We start from the raw sequence: 26840 nt of genomic DNA on the forward strand, positions 1-26840 counted from the left end.
ATGTAATCTCTTGTGTTCATCTATTGGGAGTCCCTTTTCGCAGGAATTGAAAGAGAAACTTATGTTTTGAAAACAAGTTTCGCTTGAGTAATTGTTAATTAAAGTTTTCAATTATATTATTGACTTTATGACCTTCAATCTAAAAAGGATTAGTGGTTGATTAGTGGAAATCTAAGATAAAATTTTTTCAATCAGTTAATGTTTTTCAAACAAGAGTTTTATCTCTTATCTCATTCAAACACACATTGAAGCAAAAGCTCTTCAGCTTCATAATAATATAGATATGAAAGAAAAATGAATAAATTTTTTATGGCAGAATAATCAAATGGTTATCACCACCCAATCACCGCCATAAACACTTTTTACACTGGTAGTGTTACAGATGCATCTTAATCTCAAGTACATTTGTAAAATGGAGCTACATCTGCCAACAAACTGTTTTACAGTTTGGCAGAGTATTGTGATAATATGTATATGTGTCTTTGGTTCTGAAATGAAAAATAAATAAATAAAATAAAAATAAAGATGAATACACTCTTTTATAATAATATGTCATTTAGATCTGTTAATACGTTGAACATTATTATACGCTTTTCCCTATACACCACGTTCATAAGTCTACATAACACTAAGTCAGTTTCCTAACTCCAAGTCAAGACGGAATTTCCGTTATACCCTAACAAGGAGTTATTATATTGTCAACGGTTTGATACACATACGCATTTTAAAAATATCATTGCGTGATATTATAATCATTAGAAATTAACACCACTCGAATATATTTATGATTTATGTTTCTACGCTGTGAGAATATGTAGGAATGTGACGGTTGCACACTACCGGCCACATTGACGAAAATATTAAGTTTCATACAATGTTGTGTTCGTTTGTTATAATTAGCATTTATTTGCGATGTCATTTTATTTATATTTTATGTTTTAACATGGTTCAATTTAATGTAGTGTGGGTCGATGTATAGTTTGATTTATAGGGGACGCTTATTTAGTAAATACGAATTATTATTAAATTGTTTCTTGATTTCTCACTTTGATCGCTGTATATAAAAATGAAACCCTATTTCCCTTGGTCATGACACCACGCGTGAACATCTGGACGAATTTCGATAATTATTTTTTGTCTATTGCTATTCATAGCTATTAGTTACTGTCAGAAGGATCTTATGAAAGAAAATCTTTGGTTTTCACCTTGGTTTTCACTAAAAATAAAAAAGAGAAAACTTAACGGCTCTTAAATTGACAGGACAACGTCTGTCGGGTATTGCTAGTTTTATATAAGTTGCACACATTGCATTAGTTGATGATTTATTAAGCAAATGATTAACATTCATGTTTCACAATTACTTCAGTGATTTAAACTAGCTATTAATTAAAATCCAAACTTACCATTTAGCTCTCATCACCTCTTATTTAAAAATATCTGCAAATTAACAACAATTCACTGCGAGACATAATAATATGTAAGAAAGTGAACTGTCACTGCGCGTATTAAATAAATACGGAGCGTAAGAGAAATAATTAACCAACCCGAGATTTTACGTTAACAAACGGAAAGTAATCGAATGTACACGCAAGGAAAGAAAAGTGTTACCAGCTAGCTAGGAACACGTTGAAAAAATAACGCCTACACGCTGCACAGTGACCACCGTACCATGACGGTGGATAAAAATGATCAGCAGCGGCACCGGGGGCTCATTGACGAACAAACCACTGCTGGTGGTGTAAGTGGTGACCCACAAATGGATTGGTGACTTGTGTAAAGTGCGTGACGGATAGTGTCCAAAATGACTGTATTGCTTTGCATTGTCGCCTTCGCGCTGGTGGGACAGGCGAGAGGACTGGTCGAACTGAACTGCAGTGATAATTCCACATGTATAGACAACATGGTTAGGGAGTTTGTTAGGAGTATACGGGAGCAGAAGGCGGTTAGGCTGTTCGATACGTTTACTATAGAGCCGTTGGGTAATGTGCGGCAGGCGAGGGCGTATAAGGATCCCTTGACGAGGCTGCTGGCGAGCCACGCTATCAGCTTTGACTGGAACGACTTTACGTTTACATTCTCCAACACGCAGGACAAGAGTGACGCCTTGGACCTGGAGGTGTATGAGAGCAGGACTGCTAAAGGTAAATCGATTTAGAAGTATTTTTAAAGTATATCCGTTAAGTATGTGTATGTTTTCTCAAAACATTCTGTAGTAAAAGAGAGTTCGCAAAGGACCTGTTTTTTATAGAAATTAGGTCTATGAGGATGAATAATCGTAAGAGTCAAAAACAACAGTTCATGAATTTGTTTCATTACTTTTAATACCTTAATCGTATGAAATATTTTACGTTTCATTAATTATTGGAGCAAATCATTATTAGCTTAAAGCTCAATTTTCTTAATTATTCACAAAATTGCTTCTGTACGAAATCGTACAAATCAAATGGATTTCCACAAATGTACGGCGATAAATATTAATAAAATGTTAATCATACATTCCTTTTTCCCTTGAGGAAGAATTCAGAAACAAATTATACAATCCCGGGGTTCATTTTTTATGCATGAAACAAAATGATAATTGTAATTAATAGTAATAAACAATAAACCATAATTACTAAATTATCAATAGCTTATAAATGTTATTAAGGATAGGCCCAAGGTTTGATAACCATCAGAAACAAGTAAAGAAGGGTGCAAAACACAGTTAATAGCTGATCACCTACTTACTCGTAGAGCAAATCAATTAAAGAAATAGATGTGCATTGCATCTGTTTTATGCTTCGTTACGGAAATATAATGAGGGAAATTACAAATAATATAAACAAATTAATTGACAATGCTAATATAATTTTATTCTTTAGTGATGTTTCTATCAATGAAAACAATATCAAAAACAGTTAAGTTGTTTCGAATCAATTAGCAGGAAACACATCGTTTCCATAACTATCATATTCTAGTACATTAATTAATAAAGATCCTTCGATAGTGTTTCTAATATAAGAAATGATACTTTCAAGAAATTACACCGCACAAAGCCAACACAATCTTTATATTTGTTAAAGAAAAACACAGTGTATAATTGGTGTGTTTTTCACGGTGTTATCTTAACTACATGTATAATATCTTGCAAGATAATGTCCAATTTGCATGCTTCGTTAAATTGTGAAGAACCAACGTACGTGTTAGGGCCAATTTACATCAGACGGGTGAATGCTTATTATACCTCCACTATGTCAAATTATTTTAGTGTAAACAGGCGTAGAGCATTATTTTAGCGTGTTCTTAGTGCATTCGAAAATAATCTATGAAATGTTTTAATAGGTACTGAACAAAACTGAATTTTCGTTTATACTAAAACAATCACGAATGCTCCTGCATGTTCTAGCTCTATGTTCGTTTGATGTAAATCCACTGTTAGATTGTTCAACTCTATTAAAAGTAAAAAAAATAAGAATAGCCACTGAGAGATACAGGGCTTGTTTTAATCTGGAATGATGTAGAAAAAAAAAGACGTGTAGCACTCGGGGACTGCCGCGGTAAAGCTATTGCATGCTATGTCTTCAAGCCACACCTCCGCGCCAGTCGGAGTGGGGAGCGTGAGGTTTTTCGTTACGGAATTTCTGGATTCAGTCCCCGCGCTCAAGGCCCGCGATAGAAGCTATACAATAGCTTAAAATAAACGTTATTTCAGACGATTAGCTAAGAGAGAATGAAAAAGCGGATAAATACATGTGAAATACGCCTGTCCTATTTAAATATAATAGTGGGAAGCAATTAATAATTAAGGACAACATTTTTTTTTTGAAAATGAAATAAACAAAGCAATACGCCCTGATTAATAATAATAAGCAGGAGCGCCTGGTTATAGTATATAGTGTATTCCTCATTCAGGTTAATTAAATAAAACGTAATATAGTATACTGTTATACAGTGTACACTCATTGGTTCATCTTAATCTGTATTCTACCTAAAGTAAATAAATCATTTTTCGGTTTGCCATTTTCGTGGAAGGATTTTATTGACCTAGGTATCAGATCAACCAATCAAAATGTTGAGTTTCAATCCTTCCGTATAAAGGCTTGATACACAATTCGGTTTAATTTGAGAATATCATATAACTGCTACACGTACGTGGCTATTCTCATGTCCTATTGTAATAAAATAGTTATTTTCATAGCTTCTTTCAATTTATTTTAGAAGACTTTTTGTACTTAAAAGCTTTTAAACAAGTTCATTGATATCGGGTTTAAAGTTACTGAAGGAAAAGTAAAAGGATCTGGTGAAAAATGAAAAAAAAAAACAAACAAGTTTTAAAATGTCTCCTTAGCAACTGGGTGTCATGTTTAGTTTAATCAATAACTTGGCTTTTCTTTGCTAAAATTCAAATAAAAATCGTACACGATTGCAAAATTTCAATCAAAGTCTTACCCCTTAGAATTAAATTTGAAACTTGCATATGACCGAAATTAAACATAGGCTCTTTTTCAAAATTTAACGTTTGAAGTTTTGAAACCCCGGGCATTTTAATTGGGAACATGTAATAAAATCAAAGACAAGTAAACTATTCCATTAGGTATTAGAATAACCCGAGATAGTATACATATTATAACTTATCGTAAACTATGTCATGATAATTTGCACTCCATATATTTAATTATCGAGAGTAAATGTATAGACGACGATGACGTTTCATACTTTTACAATAATTATAATATTACAATAATTTCTTAACTACAACGTAAACATGGAAAGTTGTAAATTATCATAATATTATATTTATATCATGCATATACATTAATTTATTTTATTGATAAATTATTAGTAATAATATTGACGATGAAAAAATAATTATCATTATAACTTTAAAATTATAAATATCAATTGGAATAATCAATCGGTGATTTCTATTCAGAATATTTATGCTTTACTGTAATATAGAACAGAAATAGCTATTAACATAAAAAAGTTTCCACTTTCAAAGTTTCAATCTAAAGCTTTAAAAGTTTTTCCTTTTTTTGTTTGTTTTTTTAATCATGCCCAGGTATTTGTAATTAAGTTATTAAAATGTAAAAAAAATTCTATATCCCAATTTACTTTTAGTGGACGTTATGAATATTGTATTTAATTTTAAATATTCGATTAATATTCATGAGTTTACGAAATATATTCTTTGAGAATTTGTAATAATTGGGATGGGACGATTTAATTTAAAACATAACAGGAATAAATGGGCAAATAGCTATGTAAATAAACAAACAACATCCTAGATAATATATAGTATTATAGCATCACACTTCAACAAACGTGATAAAAACCATATAACCTCGTATTTGCGAAAATACATGGATAGAAGAATTAAAATTGAAATTTTTACCTTCTAATTTGTTGAAAATATTCCTGATTACTGTTTCATAATATCAAAGCAGAAACTGCAGATACATTTAAATTTATCTTATAACTAGCTTCCGCCCACGACTTTGTACGTGCATCCCCGTTTTTCCCCGTTCCCGCAAGAATTTCGGTAAATCCTTTCTTAGCGGATGCTTACGTCCTAACATCTACCTGCATGCCAAATTTCAGTCCGATACGTCCAGTGGCTTGGGCTGTGCGTTGATAGATCACTATATCTAATATCAGTCACCTTTGAGTTTTATATAATATATAGATTTCCTATAAAACTTATTTATAAGGTTTTTGTAAGTAGTTGTAAAATTTCCTTTATGTATTAAACTGTCAATAAATAAAATAAATAAATATTATCTTGCTATTCTACTAATTGCTATAATACAAAACCATAAATTGAAATAAAAAGGTCACTGTTTAATTAATAAATTCAATCGAATTCTATTTTTGCATCAACGGAATGCAAAAACACGCTCTCATGAAAACAACACACATCTCTTGCGTTCAAGACTGAATAAATTTCAGCATAATTAATAACAGATTCCGCAATCTCTCGTATTTCCTATAATCTCATTCACTGCAATCAGATCACGCTTTGAATAATTCAAACGGTTTTCTCATAAAGCACGCGATTGTAGCAATTAGTCCATAAAACTTAGACTATGTGACGGCACATCCGTGTGATATATCAAGCAGTAATGGATTATTATTTTAGTTTTAATAGGTATTATATTTATAGTGTATCGGTTTAATTACGTATTACGTTCTTTTCTAATCAATAGGAAGGAAAAATGGTGAGGAAACGGACGACGGACATGTCAAGCAAAAAGTTCGATGGCATGTGTGACAAAGCAACGACGTAGCGAAAATATAAGCGTGACACCATATAAATTTTGCCGCATTTAAAGTTAAAATCAGTTTAATTGGCTTGTCAGGAGTGTCGCATTACATTATATTTTTACCAAGTAAAACAAATATTTATGCATTAGCTCTTAATTTAACCACCCAGACGACCGTTCTGGTGCTCCAAGCGTAGCAAGTCGAGGGGATTACAGACTGAAAACCGGCGCCTCTCCACTAATACGGAGAGGCAAATGCTGAGTAGTCTACCTAATCACGAATACGATATTAAGATATTTGAATATATTTATTGTATTTGGAGATTTAATTTTTTTTCATGTTAAGTGTTTAGTTATAAGTCAAAATTTTGTAAAAGTATTTGTGATTAAACGTATTTTCTTTCTTTCTTTAAATAATAACAAAATATTTTTCGACCATTTTAAAATATCAAAAGCACACTACATCGTAATGATAATATATGCAGTGCGAAGTATAGATGTTAAAATTTATATCCTCATAAAATTTATAGCTATTTTGCCGAGTGCCTAGATACAAGGCCGGCTATGTTTCATAAATTTCAAGCTCAACCTTTTACTGCCATCCCAGTGGAGTTGGTTACCATGGATTATAAATTACTGGATATGACATAACAACTAATAATAATTTAGTATGACAAATTTGCTCTATAAAGACAGTAACAGAACAAAGGCTGAAATGTGTGTAGATAGAGTTTAGTCGCATTTTTTTACAATAAAATGGATAAAGTTAAAATACTTAAATTGTAACGAGCAAGAATGAATCGTATTCCCCACTGTACAAAATTGTTTGTACTTTACTGGCTGTATTTCTTATAAAACTATTCATTAAAATAAATTTAGTTTACATCTATCGTATCGCATCATCTATCATAATATTATATTCCACAAAATTACGTTGTAAACTGTAAAAAAAAACAATTATCGCTATTATACGTCGAGATAATGCTCTGAATACACAAAATCCGACTTCATGTCAAGTATCTAGCCAATCTATATCTGTGTGCGTGAACCATTTATAAGAATAAATAGATTGCATATGTGTGAAAATAACACCCACACAACAATGTTTACCTTTGTGTTAATTAAAGTATAGAGTAATTGTTAAAATGTTTATTTATTGTTACCTCTATTAATTAATAGTTAGTTAAAATGTTTATTTATATAACTGTAGGTAGACGTGAATAATATTTAAAGAAAAGTAATTATTATATCTGTTTATTTTGGTACACAAAGGAGCAAGTAAATTAGGTTATTTATAGTATACAGTTTCTAGTGTATGACGCCATTGTTTCTTATCAAAATATATCCAATATTACCAAATATATATTTATTATTATATTTAATATTAAATACAATTCTACTAAAAATAAATCTCTTTATGGCACGTGATATCTCTTGAAATAAATCCTGATTGATCTTGTAAGTGGCAAGTACGATGGCCTCTTCCTTAACACGCTTAATGAATTTTGAACATTGTTTCTATACCATTAAAATTAGATAATATATTATCCTGCAAAATAATGAATCGAAAAATCCAATAAAAATTATAGTTTATTAATACAGAAAGAAACAGTTACAGTAGCATAATAATATGACGACACTGAACTTACTACGGTATTTTAATTCTACTAAAACTGAAAATAAATTAGATAGAGATTTTTTAATCCTACCTTTAGAAGCTTTTACCAATCAAATCTTCTTATATATAAAATTCTCGTGTCACAATGTTAGTCTGCATACTCCTCCGAAACGGGTGGACCGATTCTCATGAAATTTTCTGTGCATATCGGGTAAGTCTGAGAATCGGCCAACATCTATTTTTCATATGTACCACGGGCGAAGCCGGGGCGGACCGCTAGTATAAATATAAATTAAAACACACGGCACGGTCTGATCCCATACTAAGCTTTCGCTTGTGTTATCGAAAACAGATGGCTTATAAACATACATATTATATAATAATTATAAATAGATACTTAAATAGATAATTAACACCCAGACACAGAGCAAACATCTATATTCATCACACAAATATTTGCCCCGGGTGGGAATCGAACCCATGACCTCTGGCTTGGAAAGCAGGGCCATGCTAACCGCTCAGTCGAATAATATTACCTTACTAATCTTCTTGTCTTATATATAAAAATGAATCGCAAAATGTGTTGGTAAGCGCATAACTCGAGAACGGCTGAACCGATTTCGATAATTCTTTTTTTATTATATTCCTTGAAGTACGAGGATGGTTCTTATGTAGAGAAAACGTAAACATGTACCACGGGCGAAGCCGGGGCGGACCGCTAGTATAATATTAAAAAGTCATTTTAAATAAACATTTGAATAGTACAATAGGATGTATTTTATATACTTATTTTGCTAATGTAAGTACGTGAAAAATATAATGTCCAATTACTACGCATCGATGATAACTCCTTCGAGATACGAAAAGAAAATAATGAGATCTTGAGCATATACAGATTATTCATTTTGCCAGAAAATTTCTTGATAATAAGCGAATCCATATAAAAATTTGCTCACATTACTGTAGAATTTTATTACTTTTGTTTGCTGAGGCGCTTATCTCAGGAACTACTGGTTCGATTTGAAAAATTCTTTCGGTGTTAGATAACCCATTTATCGAGGAACGCTGCATATATAGGCATATATAGGGGCACAGCTAGGTATGTTATACAGCATTAAAATGTATAATATATTACATTAGGTATAAAATAATTATAAAAAATAAATACATATTGCATATAAGTAGGTAAGTTTTGACCTTCGTGTTTTGTAATTAAATATTATGAATAAAGAAATACCCAGTAAATGTAAATCCAGAGCTTTAATTTTCATAATTATTTAATTTCATAAAACAAACGAACACATAGTTTATTTAAACTGTTTTTGAAAGCTGAAGGTCGGTTGATTAATTAAAAAATATTATTTCTTATTAAGAGCCTTTTTTAAGACTCATTTTATTAAATATTTTACAGTTTATAAGTTAATTAGGTGTTTGTAGTTGTAAGTTATTAATCTGTCTTTGTCACTGATATAAACATTTTCTCACAAGGTGAAACCCGTTTGAGTAAGGTCCCTAATTTTTTATTTTAATTTTAATTGCTAGTCTATATATTTTTGTATTTATTTTAATCAAAGAGAAAATTTTAAAATAACGAAAGTATGACCTAAATTTCGATCATATGAACCAATTCCAGAAATATATATCGCTCATTTGCGACAAGAACGTGTTAACGAGCATATGTATCGTTATGGAATAATGATACAGTAGAATTCGTCGCATCGCGCTCTACTTGCTGCTAAAACGCGATATTTCTAGCTCCAAAAATGACCGAGTTATGAGGGAAAAGGTCGGCGACTATCGGTTTAGCGAAATCTCTTTTTGCTCTTGAATTTAATGCAAGAACGGTTTAAGTCAGTTGTCGCTGCTCCCATGAGAAGGAAACTGCTGCCCGATTGCGGTAAAAACGTAACAGCTTATTGTATCACGTTTTTGCTGAAAGGTAAGTATAGCCTTTTGTTTTTTTACTGATTTATATTTGCAGCTATAACGGGACATTTGGATGTGGGTCATTATTGTAGTAAAAATAGTATTCGCATGCTACGGTTTACATAGGATTGTCCCGTTGTTGCTGAAATAAACAATGTTTTTTGTTGGTTAATTTAAGATGTTCCGTTACAGTTGATAATAAAAGTACAAAATGTTTGGTATTTATGTTGGTTATCTCAAGTTAACACATTCTTGATAAAAAATAATACATTTTTACAACGAATACGCTACAATGTTGCATTATAAATGATAAAAATGTTGTCTGATTACTTAATTTATTTTTCAGATGGAATCACGGTCTAGGAAGCTTGTAAATCTTGTACGAGAAAATATTCATTATTTTATTTTACATTCACTTAAGTTAGAAAAACGAAAAGATCATACCGATTCTCGAAATACAAATGAATTAAACAATCAATTTATTTTATAGCATAAACGAGTAAAAAATACCACTGAATAAAGAAAAATGAAAAAAAAAATATTACAAATAAGTTAAAAAATGCAAGACAGTCCTACGAATCGAAAGCATCACAAAAAAAACTGTGCCGCCCCGTCAACTAAAAGAGAATCCTGCAAGGAAACCTGCATTTTCAAGTGTCAATTTTTTTTTCCGAAGAACAACACCGTGAAATACTGAAAGATTACTGGAATTTAGGAGAGATCAAGAAGCTGTCTCGAGACAAGAACCTGCGATTTGTTTTGCTAATATGTTTATTTGATTTATGTATGACCGGGACCCGCAATAAAGATTAGTTTCCTAATATTACTGAGATAAGCAAAATATAAAACAAAGTCGTTTTCCCCGGCCGAATGCTTGCCGTTTTGCAATTTTGATGCAGTTTTTGTTAACAGATAAAGTGATTCAAGAGGAAGGTTTATATGTATATTGCACGCCTCATAAGCGAAGCGTTGAGGTGGGTACTACTGTCACTTCGCGCAAAACATCTGATTTTTCAAACTTAAAATGTCTTTATGTATCATACATTGCACTTGTAAGATAATACATACACACACATATTAAGAAAAAACACTATTTTTAACGTTCATGATATTTTTGATGTCATTTTTGTTATTTAAACTAGTTAAAAAACAGTTTAAAAAAGTTCTGTCTTGGACGTCCGTGTGTCTGTATGTGCCGATCCTTTTTCTTGTTAACACGATAGCGACCGAAATACTTTACTAATCGAGTCTTTTTTTTTCTCTTACGCTTGAGTATGCTCAGGAATAGAACCCTTTCATTTTTCAGGGTCTGATTCGATGTGGTTTAATTGTTATTAAATAAACAAAAATAATAATTAATAAATATTTATTAAAAAAAATTATGAGGCGTGCACTTTTGGATTTTCCAAATTATTGTATAATAGCATCCATAAATAGGTGAATGAACTGTTATTTTTGACGTTTCTAATGTGATATTGTAAATAATTACATTGTTTTCCGCCTGCATTGCAAACGCATTCTGAACCCTACGAGATTTATCAAAATAATTTACCTACTAAGTATTTAACACATGAAAAAGTCTTCAGAAAAATCGATGGTATCAGGATTGTACCCGTGCGAATTCGGGGTGGGTTGTAATATTATAATTGCCAACGTTTGTGAGTAAAAGTAAAACAAAAAATATTAATGTGGTGGTTATAATTGTATATTTTTTTTAATGTGTAGATATTACTTGTATTTCAGAGAAAGTTACACAATAATTTCGCAAAAATATCTTTCATTTTGTAAAACAAAGTACAAAAATAAAAAGATTTCTACTACAGTAACACGTTTTAATTAAAATTTCCAATACATTTAGATTACTGATTATCAATAAAACGTAACAATACGACATAACTTGTAAAGTTTTAGATTTTTATTCAATTTTTTTTTCAAGAAAAATGATACATATCTGTTTGTAACGCAATACTGCACACATTTTACAAGAAAAACGCAACAAGAAGGGCCCTTTCTGATATAAATAATCATAATAAATTTAATAACCGACTTATTGTTCTGAATACAATTTGATTCAAAAAAACGAGAACGTTTTAATATGTTGTATTGAGCTGAATAGTCTAACCATAATAATTAAAAAGTTACAGGAATTTTAAACTTTCAAATGCGTTTTCCCAACAACTGAGATTTTGACTTTGTCACGTTATAGAAGCAAATGAGCGATATTATGTATATAATACATTTGTTTCTAATTAGAAAGACATGAAATGTTATTATTTTAGTATTTCTCGAACAGGAACTTTTATACCCTGCGGCGCAAATCTTAAAATATGCTCCTGGTCTATACTCTGTAGGTATGTAAAGAAATATCTTTTCATAGGCTGATCCATCAAGGTGTTTATTCTCTTACATAACAAAGAATAAGTCAAATATTTTATGAGTGTGGGAGGATATACCCAATCTCGATAGGTGACTGATGATTCTTGAAACATTCTCGGATATTAAAGTACCTACTTACCTTTTGAATGCCTACTGTTTATTATTATTTGCATCAAAAATAATAAACTAGCTTTTAAGCGCGGCTTCGTATGCTTTGTCTATAACTTAACAAATTATATACAACCTTTTCTCGAGAACCACTGTAGGTATATATTAAAAACCGCAACAAAATAGACCGGGAGATACTGACACAAAATTTCGAGTCATTTGTAACAAGGATGGCGGTTCTACAGGGGTCTTAGTACGCAATGACAAAAAGAAAAATGATGGTGTGAACGCTGGTACCGGTGGCTTAGTCGCGTGGGCGTTTGTCGAACTCGTCGGAAAAATAGCGAAAGTCAAACGATTTGTAACACAAAAATTTTAGAATTTACCGATAGCCCATAAAAAAGTAGTAGGCGGTAGTGTCATGCCATACTTTTCCGGTGTGACTTACAGCCCGCCATACCGACGCGAATGTGTTGATTTAAATAAAACAATCATTCAACCATTTGTACCAGGCTAACTTTTGCACAGGTAACTATCGTCGTGCAGCCATTTACGAAAATCGCCATGCCATACTTTTCGGACGATTCCAAATGGTCGCCATACCGCCGAAAATCTGCAAAAATTTTTTATTTCGCCAAACTTTTTGTACCAGTATTGCATTTGGATTTTTGGAGAGTATTTGATAAAATGTGACCATTATTATATTTGCCATACTTCTAGTAGGGGGAAAAAGTGCTGTCATACTTGAAAACTTAATTTATTATTAATTTATATAAGTGAAGATTTCCAACACATAGATCTTTGAAATTTTGTATTTATATTTGTTGATCCTCAAACTTACAGGAAAAATAAGTGCCATACTGTTACAAATCGTTTGACTTTCGCTATTTTCCGACGAGTTCGACTAACGCCCACGCGACTAAGCCGCCGGTACCAGCGTTCACGCCATCGTTTTTCTTTTTGTCATTGCGTACTAAGACCCCTGTAGAACCGCCATCCTGTTACAAATGACTCGAAATTTTGTGTCAGTATCTCCCGGTCTAAAATCCATTGTGTTGTTTTAAAATAGCATACATACAGACAGACGCCGGGAAGTAATATTTATAATTTACCAGGTGAAAGGTAGACGTTACACGAATTTAGACAGGAGCTTCTACTCATGAAACTGAACAACTTTTGTTCTACAACTTTGCTGAATTCGTAAAAAAAATTGGACTTTGTAAGGAAACTTCGCTAATCAGCTGACCGATTTCCATACAAAGTCCAAATTTTTTTCTACAAATTCAGCAAAGTTGTATGGTTAGGGAGCCAGGTGCAAATTTGGTTAACTATTTCCTCTCAAGAGATAATTCGTCAGACGCATGAGAGTATAGTATTTTAAAGCCTCGTGAACGTCAGCTGGCGCTCGGTTGGGGGGGTGAGCGGTTGTAGCCTCCCACGCACATAGGAAAAAAATACATTCATTCATTCATTTCCTCTCAGCTAAAAATTTGTCAAATTGTAGCTAACCCAATATCTCAACGAAAAAAAATAGTCAGCTGGTTACAACATGGTTTATTATACGTCAGCTGGTGTCTCGAACATGAAAGTTAAATTTAAAGAAAAATTTATTTTCCGTTATTTCCTCTCAAACAAAAATTTACCTGATGATAGCTTATATGTAACTGTGGATAAATATATATGTCAGCTGGCTCTATCTTGGTGGAAAAACCGTCAGCTGATACGGGAGGCTACAACCGCTCTTCCCCCCAACCGAGCTCCAGCTGACGTTCACGAGGCTTCATAATACTATACTTTGATGCATTTTACTAATTACCGCTTGAGAGGAACTTGGTCATAAAATCTGCTGCTGGCTCCCGGACCAGTAGAACAAAACTTGTTCAGTTTCATGAGAAGAGGCTCCTGTCAAAATGCGTCTGACGTCTTACCAGTCACCCTGTATATTATGTAGAGATAGTGTTTGCACTCCACTTTCAGTAAAATGAGTTATTAATTTTAGCCAATCAAATTTTATAATGTTATTTTTGTTTATTATTCCAGATGTTTCGGATGAAGCTCCGAAGAAATCAAACAGCAAGGTAGAAGAAGAGAAACCACAAGACAAAACACCCAAACGAATTAGTAAGTAATTTACTACCGAAAAAATAATAGAAAATATTCACTATAATATAATTTCGGCGTAGTATGGCTTTATCGGGATATTTTTTATCCCAACATTTACAATTCTGTTGAATTTACTAAATAAGTCTAGTAATTGATTCTATGATTTATATTAGCGTTGATAATATCTATAGTTTGTTTTAAACACGTGACACACTAAAATATTATAGCACATCATTTCAAAAGACAATATTAACTTCAACCTATCTCTACAAAAAAGTGTATAGGTAAACTACCGATATTTATCCCATAAAAATCCTACATAAACATATAAATTTATAGTATATCGGAGTCAAGGTTGCTACAGTGACATCATCCGAAGGTTACACCAATATAAAGTTAATGTGAAACCCGCAGCGGGAACCACGCCAGGGAAGCTCTTTGAAGGCTTTCTTTTTCTGAATTTCCTTGCTATTTTACAAACATACGATAATATACCAGTGATTTATCGAATTAATATACCATCCAGAGTAATTCTATATAAAATTTTAGTACCAGCAAACGCTTATAAGTTACTAGCTGTGCCTCGCGGTTTTACCCGCATTGTCAGCTCCTGTTGGGTCTGAGCGTGATGATATATAGCCTTAATCAATAAATGGGCTATCTAACACCGAAATAATTTTTCAAATCGGATCAGTAGTTCCTGAGATTAGCGCGTTCAAACAAACCAACTCTTCGGCTTTATAATATTAGTGCCTATAGATAACTAAAGAACGGCTGATCGAGTCATATTATAATGATTTTTCCAATGATGGATTTTTGTCTCCGTCTTTATTAGTAAAAAAAATAGAAATGTGTATGGTTGGACCTCGGGCGAGCAACTAGTGACAAATACAAAGAGTAATGTAATTCAGATTTACATCAAAATATTGAAAATATAATATATTTTATATTTAAAGTGTAGGTATACTTTAAATATAATGAACATAGGTAATATTATAATGTAGTCATGACTACTTACACAGACTTCTTTAACTAATTAGCAGTTTATTAGTAAAGGCTATAATAATATAAGAATAAGAATTATAATTCCAAATAAACTTAAGTAAACTTGTGAGTCACTCTTGGGAAACCTACGTAAACTTTGCTGGTATAATAATAGACTAATTAACGGGTAAGTATACAGTTTACCCTCGGTTATCTTCAAAATATCCTACACTATGTGGAAGATGAAAACTAATTAGTATACTATTTGTGTTTTTATAAACAAACTAGATTTCCGCCCGCGGCTTCGCCCGCGTTTGCAAAGGAAAACCCGCATAGTTCCCGTTCCCGTGGGATTTCCGGGATAAAAACTATCCTATGTGTTAATCCAAGTTACCCTCTATATGTGTGCTAAATTTCATTGTAATCGGTTCAGTAGTTTTTACGTGAAAGAGTAACAAACATCCATACATCCATACATCCATACATCCTTACAAACTTTCGCCTTTATAATATATATTAGATTAGATATTTTTGATAAATTGTTTGTGCTTGAATATCTACTCGATGTATCCATAATACAAAAAGAAAGCAGTTTAATGTTTCAATTTTAAATAATGATTACCTGCAGCTAAAAATAAATATTTATAATAAAACTAAACATACTAGTTTCACTGCATTTCTCACCAATAATTTAACTTATTTTCATGACATGTTTCCTTAGAATCACGATCAGAGGTAATCATTTTGTTTTGTTAGGTAATATTGTGAACCATAGGATTATACATACAAAATATTATTCTTTACTTTTATATAAGACTAGTACATATTTCGCAATAAAAGGTAGCCTAATATGTTCTTTCTCAGGATCTAAAGATTATCTCTGCCAAATTTCATCAAAATCGGTCCAGTAGTTTATGCGTGAAAACCATACATACATATATACAAACCTTTCCTCTTTATAATATTAGTATAGACATAGCGAAACTATATTAAAAACTACTAGCGCTTAATATATATAAATAAGGATGGTTTAAATCTATTGCAGATTTGCATACGTCATCTCTAAAGTGGTTTACCATGTCGTCTTGTACCTATATCGTAACTCTAAGTGCAACCATTTTATATCTTTCATAGTTTCTTTAGTAAAGTAACTAATTAAAGGAGAGTGCTTCATTATATAATTGAAGATTGCATTAGATAGCTTTTGTTGAGCTTTTAGTGTTTAGAGCTTTATTGTGAGTTCCTTTTAAAGATCTATACTAAACTACTACTTACTACACCTTTTAAAATATACTTGTAGGAGTATTACTGGCTGGTAGAAGTATTACTGGCTGATGAGAATTACATCGGAACGAGATTTGACAACTGTCGATCTAGCGGAGCGTCGCGTCGATGGTCGGCTGCAGACGTTGCTTGGTTACAAACGAAGAACGGCTAGAGCACCACGTTTGCGACGAATCGCTATTGTTCCGAGTAATCTTGTGTATTGTTGTATCGAAACTAATTAAAAGCGATTGATCAAGTGATTCCCTAATTACTAGCGCATAGATTTGTGCGATTACATAACATTTGTTGTAACATTGATGATTCATTTGTTTCCACCAACATTATAATTTACTGAAGATATGGGTGATTCTGATGATTATGGCCATCCGCCCATATCAGAAGTGGGATATACCATGCGCTAAAGACCGAGGAAAACCAACCACCTGACGAAAATAGCGCCTTGAATTTGTTAAGCAATATCAATGTCTCCTTACTCGGATGATAGCAACGACGCAACCGCGCTCCGGTGGCAACTGCAAGCGCTAAGTCTTGTACAGTTAATCTTGTAGAGTTTAATCAGTAAGATGTAGACGTGCATGTAGAAGGTTGGTGTAAGATTACAGAGCTTATAGTACTGACTAAAAATTTAAAGGGCGTAGATTTACTTGTGGCTCTTACCTATGCACTGAAAGGCTGCGCTGCCTCTTGCTTGACAAAGTTAAATTTGAATGAGTTCACATGGGAGACTGAAAAACAAAATTTAATGGCCAGATTTTGTAAAACAAAATTATTTCAAGACTACTTTGATGAAATATTGCATTGTCAAATTGGAACACAAGAAACTGCAGCAGAAGCTGGCCTGCGCTTATGAAATATGATCGAAACTATACCTAAAACTCGAATGCCAGAAGATGTTATAACTGGATTTGTCATATCAGTCTTATGTCAGATGGATGGTTTGATACGCCGTGAGCTAAACGCGTATACTGTCACTACCAAACCTCAGCTATTTAGAATCTTAAGAGGCATTTCTCTAAAGCGAAGATCGGAGCTTATTGAAATCCAAGAGCCTGATTCAAAACAATAACAAAAAGATTTGTAGACGCAAGAGTTCCTGATAAATGTCATTTTTGTGGAATCCCCGGACACCGGCAAGCCGACTGTAAAAAGCGTCTTCGAGAAGATTTTTCTAGAATAACTAAACAGCAAAATCCGTCAACTGCATTACGTGCTCCTGATAAAATTGCGACCGTAACCTGCTACATATGCGGTCAAGCTGGACACGTAGCAACAAATTGTAATGAGAGAGGATGATGTCGGTTAAAAAGGAGGTATAGCAACTACAAAATAAGAGGTTAATGTCTGCGAACGACGACTGTCGAGTGGCATCTTGAGGCCGTAATTCGGTGAGTCAGTCCCCTTTTTGTTTGAAAGCGGGTCGTCTTGCTTTTTGATAAAATAGAGCTATCTTAGTAAGTTGCCAGATACTGTGCGCAGTGATCTTGGGCATCTTACGGGCATGTAGAGCGTGTGATACGCACTTTGAAAAGTTTGCTAACGATTATTTATAACGGTCCCAATAAAGCGTGGCGTGACATAACATCTGAGATCGTGAAATCATTGACCATGAATTGTCGATAGTTGGTCGAAATTCATGCAGAGCAAGACAATCCGTAACTTATGAGTAATCTGTAAGCATTGTTTGCATGAAGTCTACTTAAGTATGTTGGCACGTTGAGTGAGAACAGTTATCGAGTAATGTGGTGTGTGAAAGTGGTTGAAGGGAATGTCGTCCGGGCCATGCAGCTGATAGCGGCTGGTCGAAGTGAAACATTTATCCGATTCAACCATAAGTGTTCTTTGGTCGAAAGGACAGTGTCGTCCGGTCCATGCACATGGTCGAAAGGACACACCCGTCCGGTCCAAATGATACTGTGTAAAAAATTGGTCCTAAGGATAGGACATGCCGATAAAGAGTGCATTGTTTGTTGTGTGAGTAGAAAAAGGTGCCGTCCGGTCCATGAGTGGTCGAAAGGACACACGCTTTTTAATTCTGAGACAATTATTGTTGTATGACCGTAACATTACGTAGTAGACGTAGACGACGACGACGTATTAGCTTGTCAGGATGGGCGAGCGGGTAGATATTGACAGATACCCGTCCGATGGATTGTGTTATTGTTACAGGACTGCAATTTGATGCGCCCGAGGACGGTCGATAGTCAGAATGGCCGTGTAGGAGTATTACTGGCTGGTAGAAGTATTACTGGCTGATGAGAATTACATCGGAACGAGATTTGACAACTGTCGATCTAGCGGAGCGTCGCGTCGATGGTCGGCTGCAGACGTTGCTTGGTTACAAACGAAGAACGGCTAGAGCACCACGTTTGCGACGAATCGCTATTGTTCCGAGTAATCTTGTGTATTGTTGTATCGAAACTAATTAAAAGCGATTGATCAAGTGATTCCCTAATTACTAGCGCATAGATTTGTGCGATTACATAACATTTGTTGTAACATTGATGATTCATTTGTTTCCACCAACATTATAATTTACTGAAGATATGGGTGATTCTGATGATTATGGCCATCCGCCCATATACTAATATCTAATGTATATAATTTTAGCAAAAAAAAAACTGTATCAAGTAAGTTGCATAAAATATTTTATTCCGAAAACTGTATTTAATATTCGAAAAGCACCACACAGAAGCTCATATATTCATTTTAATTAAACATTAATGAAGTCTCTTTTGATAACGTTTAATACTAAAAAAACATTGAGATCTGCAAGCTTATTAATTCAGCTTTTGAGTTGAGCTCCCAAAATAATAAATTATAAAATTACCATAATATTAAAATTTTTGGACACCAATTTGTCACTAACTAATAATATGATTTTGTCATTTATAATAATTATAGGAAAAAAATAATCTTTATGATATTGGACAAAGTCCATTGGTATTTAAAATAGGTAGATACAAAATGGATACCTACTAACTTGTTTTACGTAAAAACGATATACATAGCAAAAACAGAAAATTCAAACGCCTGAATAATTATGGAGAGCAAATCCTTAAGCGACGTATTTGCGTAAATAAAACAGTAGGAGCAAATGTTTTACATAAATAGCGATGTACGTGAATTATATTAAGTTCATTTTGGATCAGTTAGACTACGAGCAATCCTGTTAAAGCCCTCTCGAGTTGTTTTTCCTGTTATTTATTATGCATACTTGTTTCCAGTGCGTGTTTTCTGGATTAAAATACGACATAGCGAAGTAAAAGACAAATTAAGAGAAACTACTGAGCAATTTCGTATTTCAGGTCAATTGCTATGTTGTTTCAGTAGGATAATAATTATAATGATTGTATTTATTTATTATTGCTAGTGTATGTATAATATTTTCGGAAATATTGTCAGTGATAATGTAGAATATTTTAACCAATGTTATGTTTAACAAGCTGTGGTTATTTCTATAAATAATCATATTGGCTTGACGTTATTTAGTTTATGGACTAATAACTACCACACTAATATTTATTATTTGATATTGATATTGTTATGAAGGTTTCAATAAATAAACTAGGCACAAAATAGATATTTGATAATATCATAGACTTGTTATATGTATATTGTTGTCTTATTCAATAGTCGCTAACAATAACAATAATTCTAATAAATGGCTTAAATTTTTACAGCTCTTTTATCGTTTTAGGATTTGTTTTTCGCCTCTCAATGATATATTTGTTCCAAATATTATTCCACGCGTCTGGTTCTTATTCTAGAATAGAAAGTTGAAAGTTTCTAAGATAAATTTTGACATGAGTTTGATCTAATTTAATATTTTCTTGTTATGTTTGGTACCAATAATGTAACCATGAACCACATCATCACTAGTTATATACTCTAATCAGTAAAAAAACCTAACAACGAAATAAACGGGTCCAAAACAAAATATGCAATAACACTAGATGAAATTATGTAGTGTGGTGGATTACAATTTACAACCTAAACTCTCATTATAAATCCTGTGTTTCCTGTTCCCTGTATGCACTCGCAACATAAAATGTTCATAATACTATTAACACCTAATATTCAATTCAATTAATACGAAGAGGCACATCTTGTAGGAGCAGGTTGGCAGGATAGTTTCGAGTAAAATCATAATATTACAAATGAGCAAAAAAAGAACTAATCAACACCCGTTTAATATCAAAACGAAGTGCATTAGACGACACGATAATAAAACAACATTTAACATTCCACACTTTCGTGATGATACAAAATCACAAAAAAAGTACACAATAAATTATGCATAAAGCAAATTAACATTATGATTAGCTATTAACATCCGGATTTGACACAAAGTGGGGACTGCTTGTGCTAAGGAAGAGGAAGAATGTAAAGCATAATATGAGCTATACATGTTGTTCACTACTATTCGATGTATTATGACAGTCTGGTAATACCCGCCCGTCAACAATCACGCTGGCTTCAAATAATAGGGTGGTAGTTTTACCTTATTTATCGAGTCTTTATAACCGTTCAAAATTCGTTCAAGTTCATTTAGAACATAGTGACTATCTGCTTTTCAGTAACATAACCAACATTATTTACGTAAACATAAAAATAGTGTTTAAAGATTAAATCTTTAGATCTTAGTGACGTGAAACTGAATTTCAGCAACGAGTTTCAATGCAATACGTTCTGTAATCTACAAGATATATTATACCTCTAAAAGTCTACAGACATATCCATATAGCGACTGAGTTATACGTTGTATATGTGTTATAATATACAAAATTATGCTTCCAGGAAGGCGACATAAACGCAAAGTGATGCAAGCGGTGATCCCCCTGCTATTTGGTATGAAGTCGGCTGCAATAGCAATATTCTCGCTTGCGGTGGTCGCAGTCATCACGATTAAGGCTTTCTTAGCGAGCAAGCTAGCTCTGCTAGTCACCGTAGGAATGGCTGCTAAGAAACTGTATGAGAATTACACTGGCGGGTAAGAATCTTGTATATACTTTATAAAAGTACCTATTCTTAATCATATTAGTTGTACCTGTATAATAGAAGATATGACTCACGCTACGTGTAACTAATTTAATAATTTTCTAATTAAAGAGTTGTTTCATTACCTACTTTATATGATTATTAATTTATTTCCAAGAAGTTAACATGTTTCAATGGATATCATTACGTCTTAAGATATTATGTTTACTACACCATTTGATTGTAAATTATCAAAATTATACTTACCTTTAGAATCAAGTTATACATGCACAACTAAACAGAAAAAGTACCCTATAAAGATGTCTCAGTAATTCCTAACAAGTACTATAGATTTCTCAGTAAACTATTACTTATTTACGCAGCTAATTTTGTCCTATGTGGGTAGATGTACTAGGTTTCTCCAACCATTAAACGCTCAGAATGTCATTAACTATCTCAAAGTTCTAGCGATTTTCAATCAAGATTCCCGATCGGCGAATTTATTTATAGACCCTATTTGCAATTAATTATATTGTAGCTCATGTTCTCTATGTGTTTTAACAGGACAGATAAAAACATTGCTAGAAGGAATGAGTTGAATAATATTTAGGACACTGGTTTTATTAAATCGGTGGCTCAATTGAAATGAAAAATTAGCATGTACCTAATCGTAAAGTATAAAATATAATTAATACTTATATATTACAAAGTAATGTTGAAACTGATTTATTTTAACGCGTCGTTTCAAACATTAAAATAGAGTTTTTGATTTGTTAAATAAAAAGCACTCATTTCACTTCAAATACTTGTTTCAGTAGTACAAATGGTAAAATTCATTATCTATTTTAAATAACTAATTAGTTAGGTACCTATTTATTGATAGCTATTTATTTATAGATTGCTCAAATTTATTTTTGTACAAAATGAACACAAATATTTTGGAGTCGATGGACTTATATCTCTATTATAGTATTCTTCTATGTATAAAAAAAGAAACTAATTGAGAGCTTTCATCACAAATATTATAGATGTATAATTTGGTCAAAAATTAACGGTTCGATTTCGATGAAACTTGGTATAATTATACATTATCTAGTATAAAATATTTTACATCATTTAATTCCAAAGCCATAATTAATTAATAATCAAATAAAATGGGAATTTGACCACAATTAGCTGACCCATAAAGGGTTCCTCATTTATTATTCGAGATCAGTTAATTTAATTTTTAATCTTATTAAAATACAATTTGAATACTGTAAAACATATTTCATGTTTACCTCTTTAGGATACAGTATAATTTTCCATTAATTAAAGTAATGAGTTATGTTTGATATTTTATAGTCTGGAAAAAGTTTATTTTTTTCACAATTTTGTAAATATCAATAAGTTTAAGTATGGAACCATTATTGTTTGTTTTATTCAAATAAATTAACTAATCATACATTTAGATTCAGACAAGGTTAAACTATAATTTCGTAAAAATAATCCTTTACTTTAGTATAATACTAGTAGTGGATAAAGTAGGTAAAAATGACATTCTTAGCAAAGGTTAATTCTTCTAAATATAAAAAATTGGGAGCTTTCGTCACAATAAGTAATATTATTTAAACGAGTAAATCTAAAGTACTTGTTACCTCTATATCAATTTGATATTAGTACCTATACAAATTTTTCATTTGTTGACGAATTCAATTTAGTTTCTTGTAGACTTGACTTATGTCTGTGTTATACATGTGAATAAAACATCTGAATTTGTTGCTAATTTTGGTAAAATTATACATAATATGTAATTAAAACAGTAATACATATACAATTTATAAATTTCAATAGATGCGGTAAAATAATAATTGTTTTAGTGCAATGACAATGACCTTTAATTTAATTATGCTCCAAGTTGCATGTCTATAACAAACAGCAAATAAAAGAACATGCAACAATTTCACTACATTATTAACTATTATTAACGACTATAATTGATATTACAGACTGTTTTCATCAGTTTTTCAATATTTAATTAATTAACTATATGCTTCATTTCAATGTTCATTACATTTCATTAATTTAATTATAACTTGATTATTAACTCATTTCTCATTGACCGTCACTTTATGAATATACTCATATACAACCATGATATTCTATTTAAAAGCACCTATATAAAATGCAGTTACATTTTTTAAATAAAACTAATTAAAAGTAAATTAACATTTTCAATAACATAAAACAGCAGTTATCTTTACCGCATCTGTAAATAACGACCAATTAGAGAATCGTTGAATTTGCAACAATTTCGACTGTTCCAAATATGTTTAGTATAGCATGACGGATATAGCATGTCGACTCTCACGCATACCTCAGCACTGGACTGATTTCTCCACTTGACGTGACTGCAAATGCTTAGTGGAAATGATAAAAACATTCGCACAGTACATGTAAAGAAATTTCATCTTGCTTCATTGGTTCAATACATATTGGATCGACTTTCTATCATTCGAAATCGTAGTAATGTTTGTTTTTAATTTAATTAATGTTTCCGTGATGAATTAGTCATATTGTAAATAGCAAGACATTTTGCAATCGAGTTTTTGAAAAATGTAGAGACACATAAACTTTATATGTTTAAACTTCCATGTCTTCCAAATCTATATATAATTACATGTACAGAGCATCAGTTACCTACACATTCCAGAACTACTTACTGACCTTGTGAGGATAATGTTTTGAATGTTATCAACACAATAACATTATTTTCGTAAATAAAAGTAAGCAAAGATTCCAGAAGGAATGTAATTTATATGTATGAATCGCCACGCTTTCCACTTCGAACTTTCTTATTTAAATATAACCCCTCACTCAAGATAATGGAATTAAGACAAAGACTGACGAAATTAAAGGGACGTCTTGATTCTGTAACGAAATTGAAAATCTCCCTTCAATAATGGATTCATTATGACGTTTGACAAAGGACGTGACGCTGCACACAATCTACGGACGACTGCTCAACTTTGTATCAACTTAACGATATGATCATTTATCTTAAACAATTATTGTTTGCGTTCCAGTGCCGGTTTGCAAAACCATCCGTATCTATACTCACAATACCCGATAGACTTTCCAAGCGCCTCGTCGCACGCATACTCCGTTAGCGGAGTGAGCCCACAGTTCGGTTCATCAGAAATGTTCAGTCCCACCGGGCTAGGATCGCAATCGCATACCCACGAAATACTTCAAACGAACGACCCCAGCGCTCAGCAGTCGCAGCAGGCGCCCGCCGTAGTAGCTAACGCGACGCGAGCAGCAGAAAGATGGGATGGTAAGTCAACACTGCTCAGATTTTTTGAGCCAGTCGTTAATCAAATCAGGAGCTTCGTTGATCCGATAGCGAGTGTTTTTTACGATGCAATTCCAGCAACTTTCAGAGGTCTCAAATCTGACGTGTCGACCGCGAAGAGCGTGGAAACAGAAGTAATAGAAGGGAAAAAGAAACCAAAAGAAATTCTACTCCCTCAACCTCGACATATAGCCCAACGAAAGATGTCTTTCAAAAAACTACCGAGACAAAGACCAAAGAAATTTACAGAGCTTAAACTAGATTTAAATAGACTTAAACATAATAAGGATTTTCGCGATTATATTAAAACAAAGAAATATAAATTTAATTATCCTCACACCTATTATTATCCTAGAATTAAATACTATGTCAATCCTGCAATGTTTGTAGCGAAACCAAATAACAGTCGATTAGTACCGTACCAAAGAAATGTTCCAAAACGAAATGTATTAGTCGAAATAAACAATGCTACACTTGCACCCGAGCCCAGCGATTGGAAGCCAATAATAATGTTTAAGTTTGAAAATCAAAAGAATCGATCAAATAAAACTGAAAGTAAACTTAAAAAGGTGTTGAATAAAAAGCGCAAACGACCCAAGCGAAGTATTGAAAACTTTTTTCAACTGGAAACAACAACTCAATCTTACAGTGAACCCAGAGCTAAAAAACAGAAAAAGCCAGAATTTTTAGACACTCTTTTATATCAAGCAAGAGATTATATTAAATCTTTTTTAAAATCAACTCTCAAGTATAAAGAAGAACCTCCAGCCTATTATAGCGTTACGTACAATTTGGTTGTGTATATCTTGGATGTAATCGAAGGTTTTGTTGAAGTGAATGAAGACTTATTTAGATTCTTTAGCGAAGATACTAAAAAAATTAAGAAATCTAAGAAGAAGAAGAAAAAGAAGAAGGGCAGCTACTATCACGACAAAGTCAATAATAATCATACCCTTAAACTTGACTTCGATGAAATATTCATGACCAACGATACAGATTATACTAATAACACATACCGTTTTGTTATGGCATAAAAGTTATCTGTACCTACACATAATTATTTTGTTATTGTTAGTAACGGTGAAGGTCACTTTTTGTGAAATTAAACGCAAATGGGTAAAAATTCTGTAAATATCAATGAAAATGACTCAATTCGTACACGATAGCTTAAAAAACCTGAGCATTTATGTCGTATATTCAATAGTTTAGTATTCGTAGGGTCGCTAGAGTTGTACGAGTCATTTGAATTGACATTTACACACATGTAACGATTGTTGTATGATGCAGGGTACCGGAGACGTCCAATATTTTATGGAAGCTCGCGCGCTACTTCAGATTCTTATTCGGCCTCCCACCGCCGCCGCTAAGCGCCTCCTCCATGCCGATGCCCCTGTATACCTTACCTCAGAACATGGCGGAACAACATAACATGGCAATGTTTAACCCGTCAATGTCAATGCCGGCGAGTCAATAACAGAATTGGACAACAGGATCGTAAAATTGGGTCAAGTGGCGTCATTTAGTTCGAACAAGCTAAATGTCAGATTACCACGTGGCTGCTTGATCCGCTCAATTTTAGACTTCAGTCTTAGCGTGGTGATCTGACATTTAGCAAATGAACCAGCCGTAATGTTTTAAATTTCTGGACCTGATTATTGGTCTTTCTTGTTTCTTGTGTAAATTGTTTATTGTGTCCAGATAATTTAAAGCATTGCGAGCAGTTTTGTGTTAAGACTGATTTAGTTGCTTGTTAACTTAACTGAAGTATTTTTAAGCGCGAGCCCGTCGACTTTGTTATGAGATTAAATAAGTTATTTATTTTAAGGATAAGTGTTGTTAAGGCTTATTTATTCAGCACCTAGTGAAATAAATTTTGTTAATTATT

The 26840-nt window shown here is 32.7% G+C and overlaps 1 protein-coding gene and 1 pseudogene across 2 annotated transcripts; both read left to right on the forward strand.

The window, feature by feature from the left end:
- The first annotated feature begins 1690 nt into the window (after window positions 1–1690).
- LOC149898182 (uncharacterized) lies at window positions 1691–26840 on the forward strand. 2 transcript variants are annotated; one of them, XM_090115534.1, is made up of 5 exons: window positions 1691–2141; window positions 14311–14391; window positions 21442–21634; window positions 24687–24937; window positions 26243–26840. In XM_090115534.1, exons 1-5 carry the CDS (start codon window positions 1802–1804, stop codon window positions 26320–26322), a joined length of 945 nt encoding a protein of 314 aa, XP_089971660.1. In that variant the 5' UTR covers window positions 1691–1801; the 3' UTR covers window positions 26323–26840. The 2 variants fall into 2 exon arrangements, with proteins under 2 accessions (XP_089971660.1, XP_089971661.1); XM_090115535.1 differs by lacking the exon at window positions 24687–24937 and having other exon boundaries at window positions 1695–2141.
- Window positions 16692–17937, forward strand: LOC149898183 (uncharacterized; annotated as a pseudogene).

This window comes from Colias eurytheme, chromosome 23, assembly GCF_061535395.1.
Source record: "Colias eurytheme isolate Ceu_HAF_F1 chromosome 23, ilColEury1 Martin Lab GWU primary, whole genome shotgun sequence".
Lineage (NCBI taxonomy): Eukaryota > Metazoa > Arthropoda > Insecta > Lepidoptera > Pieridae > Colias > Colias eurytheme.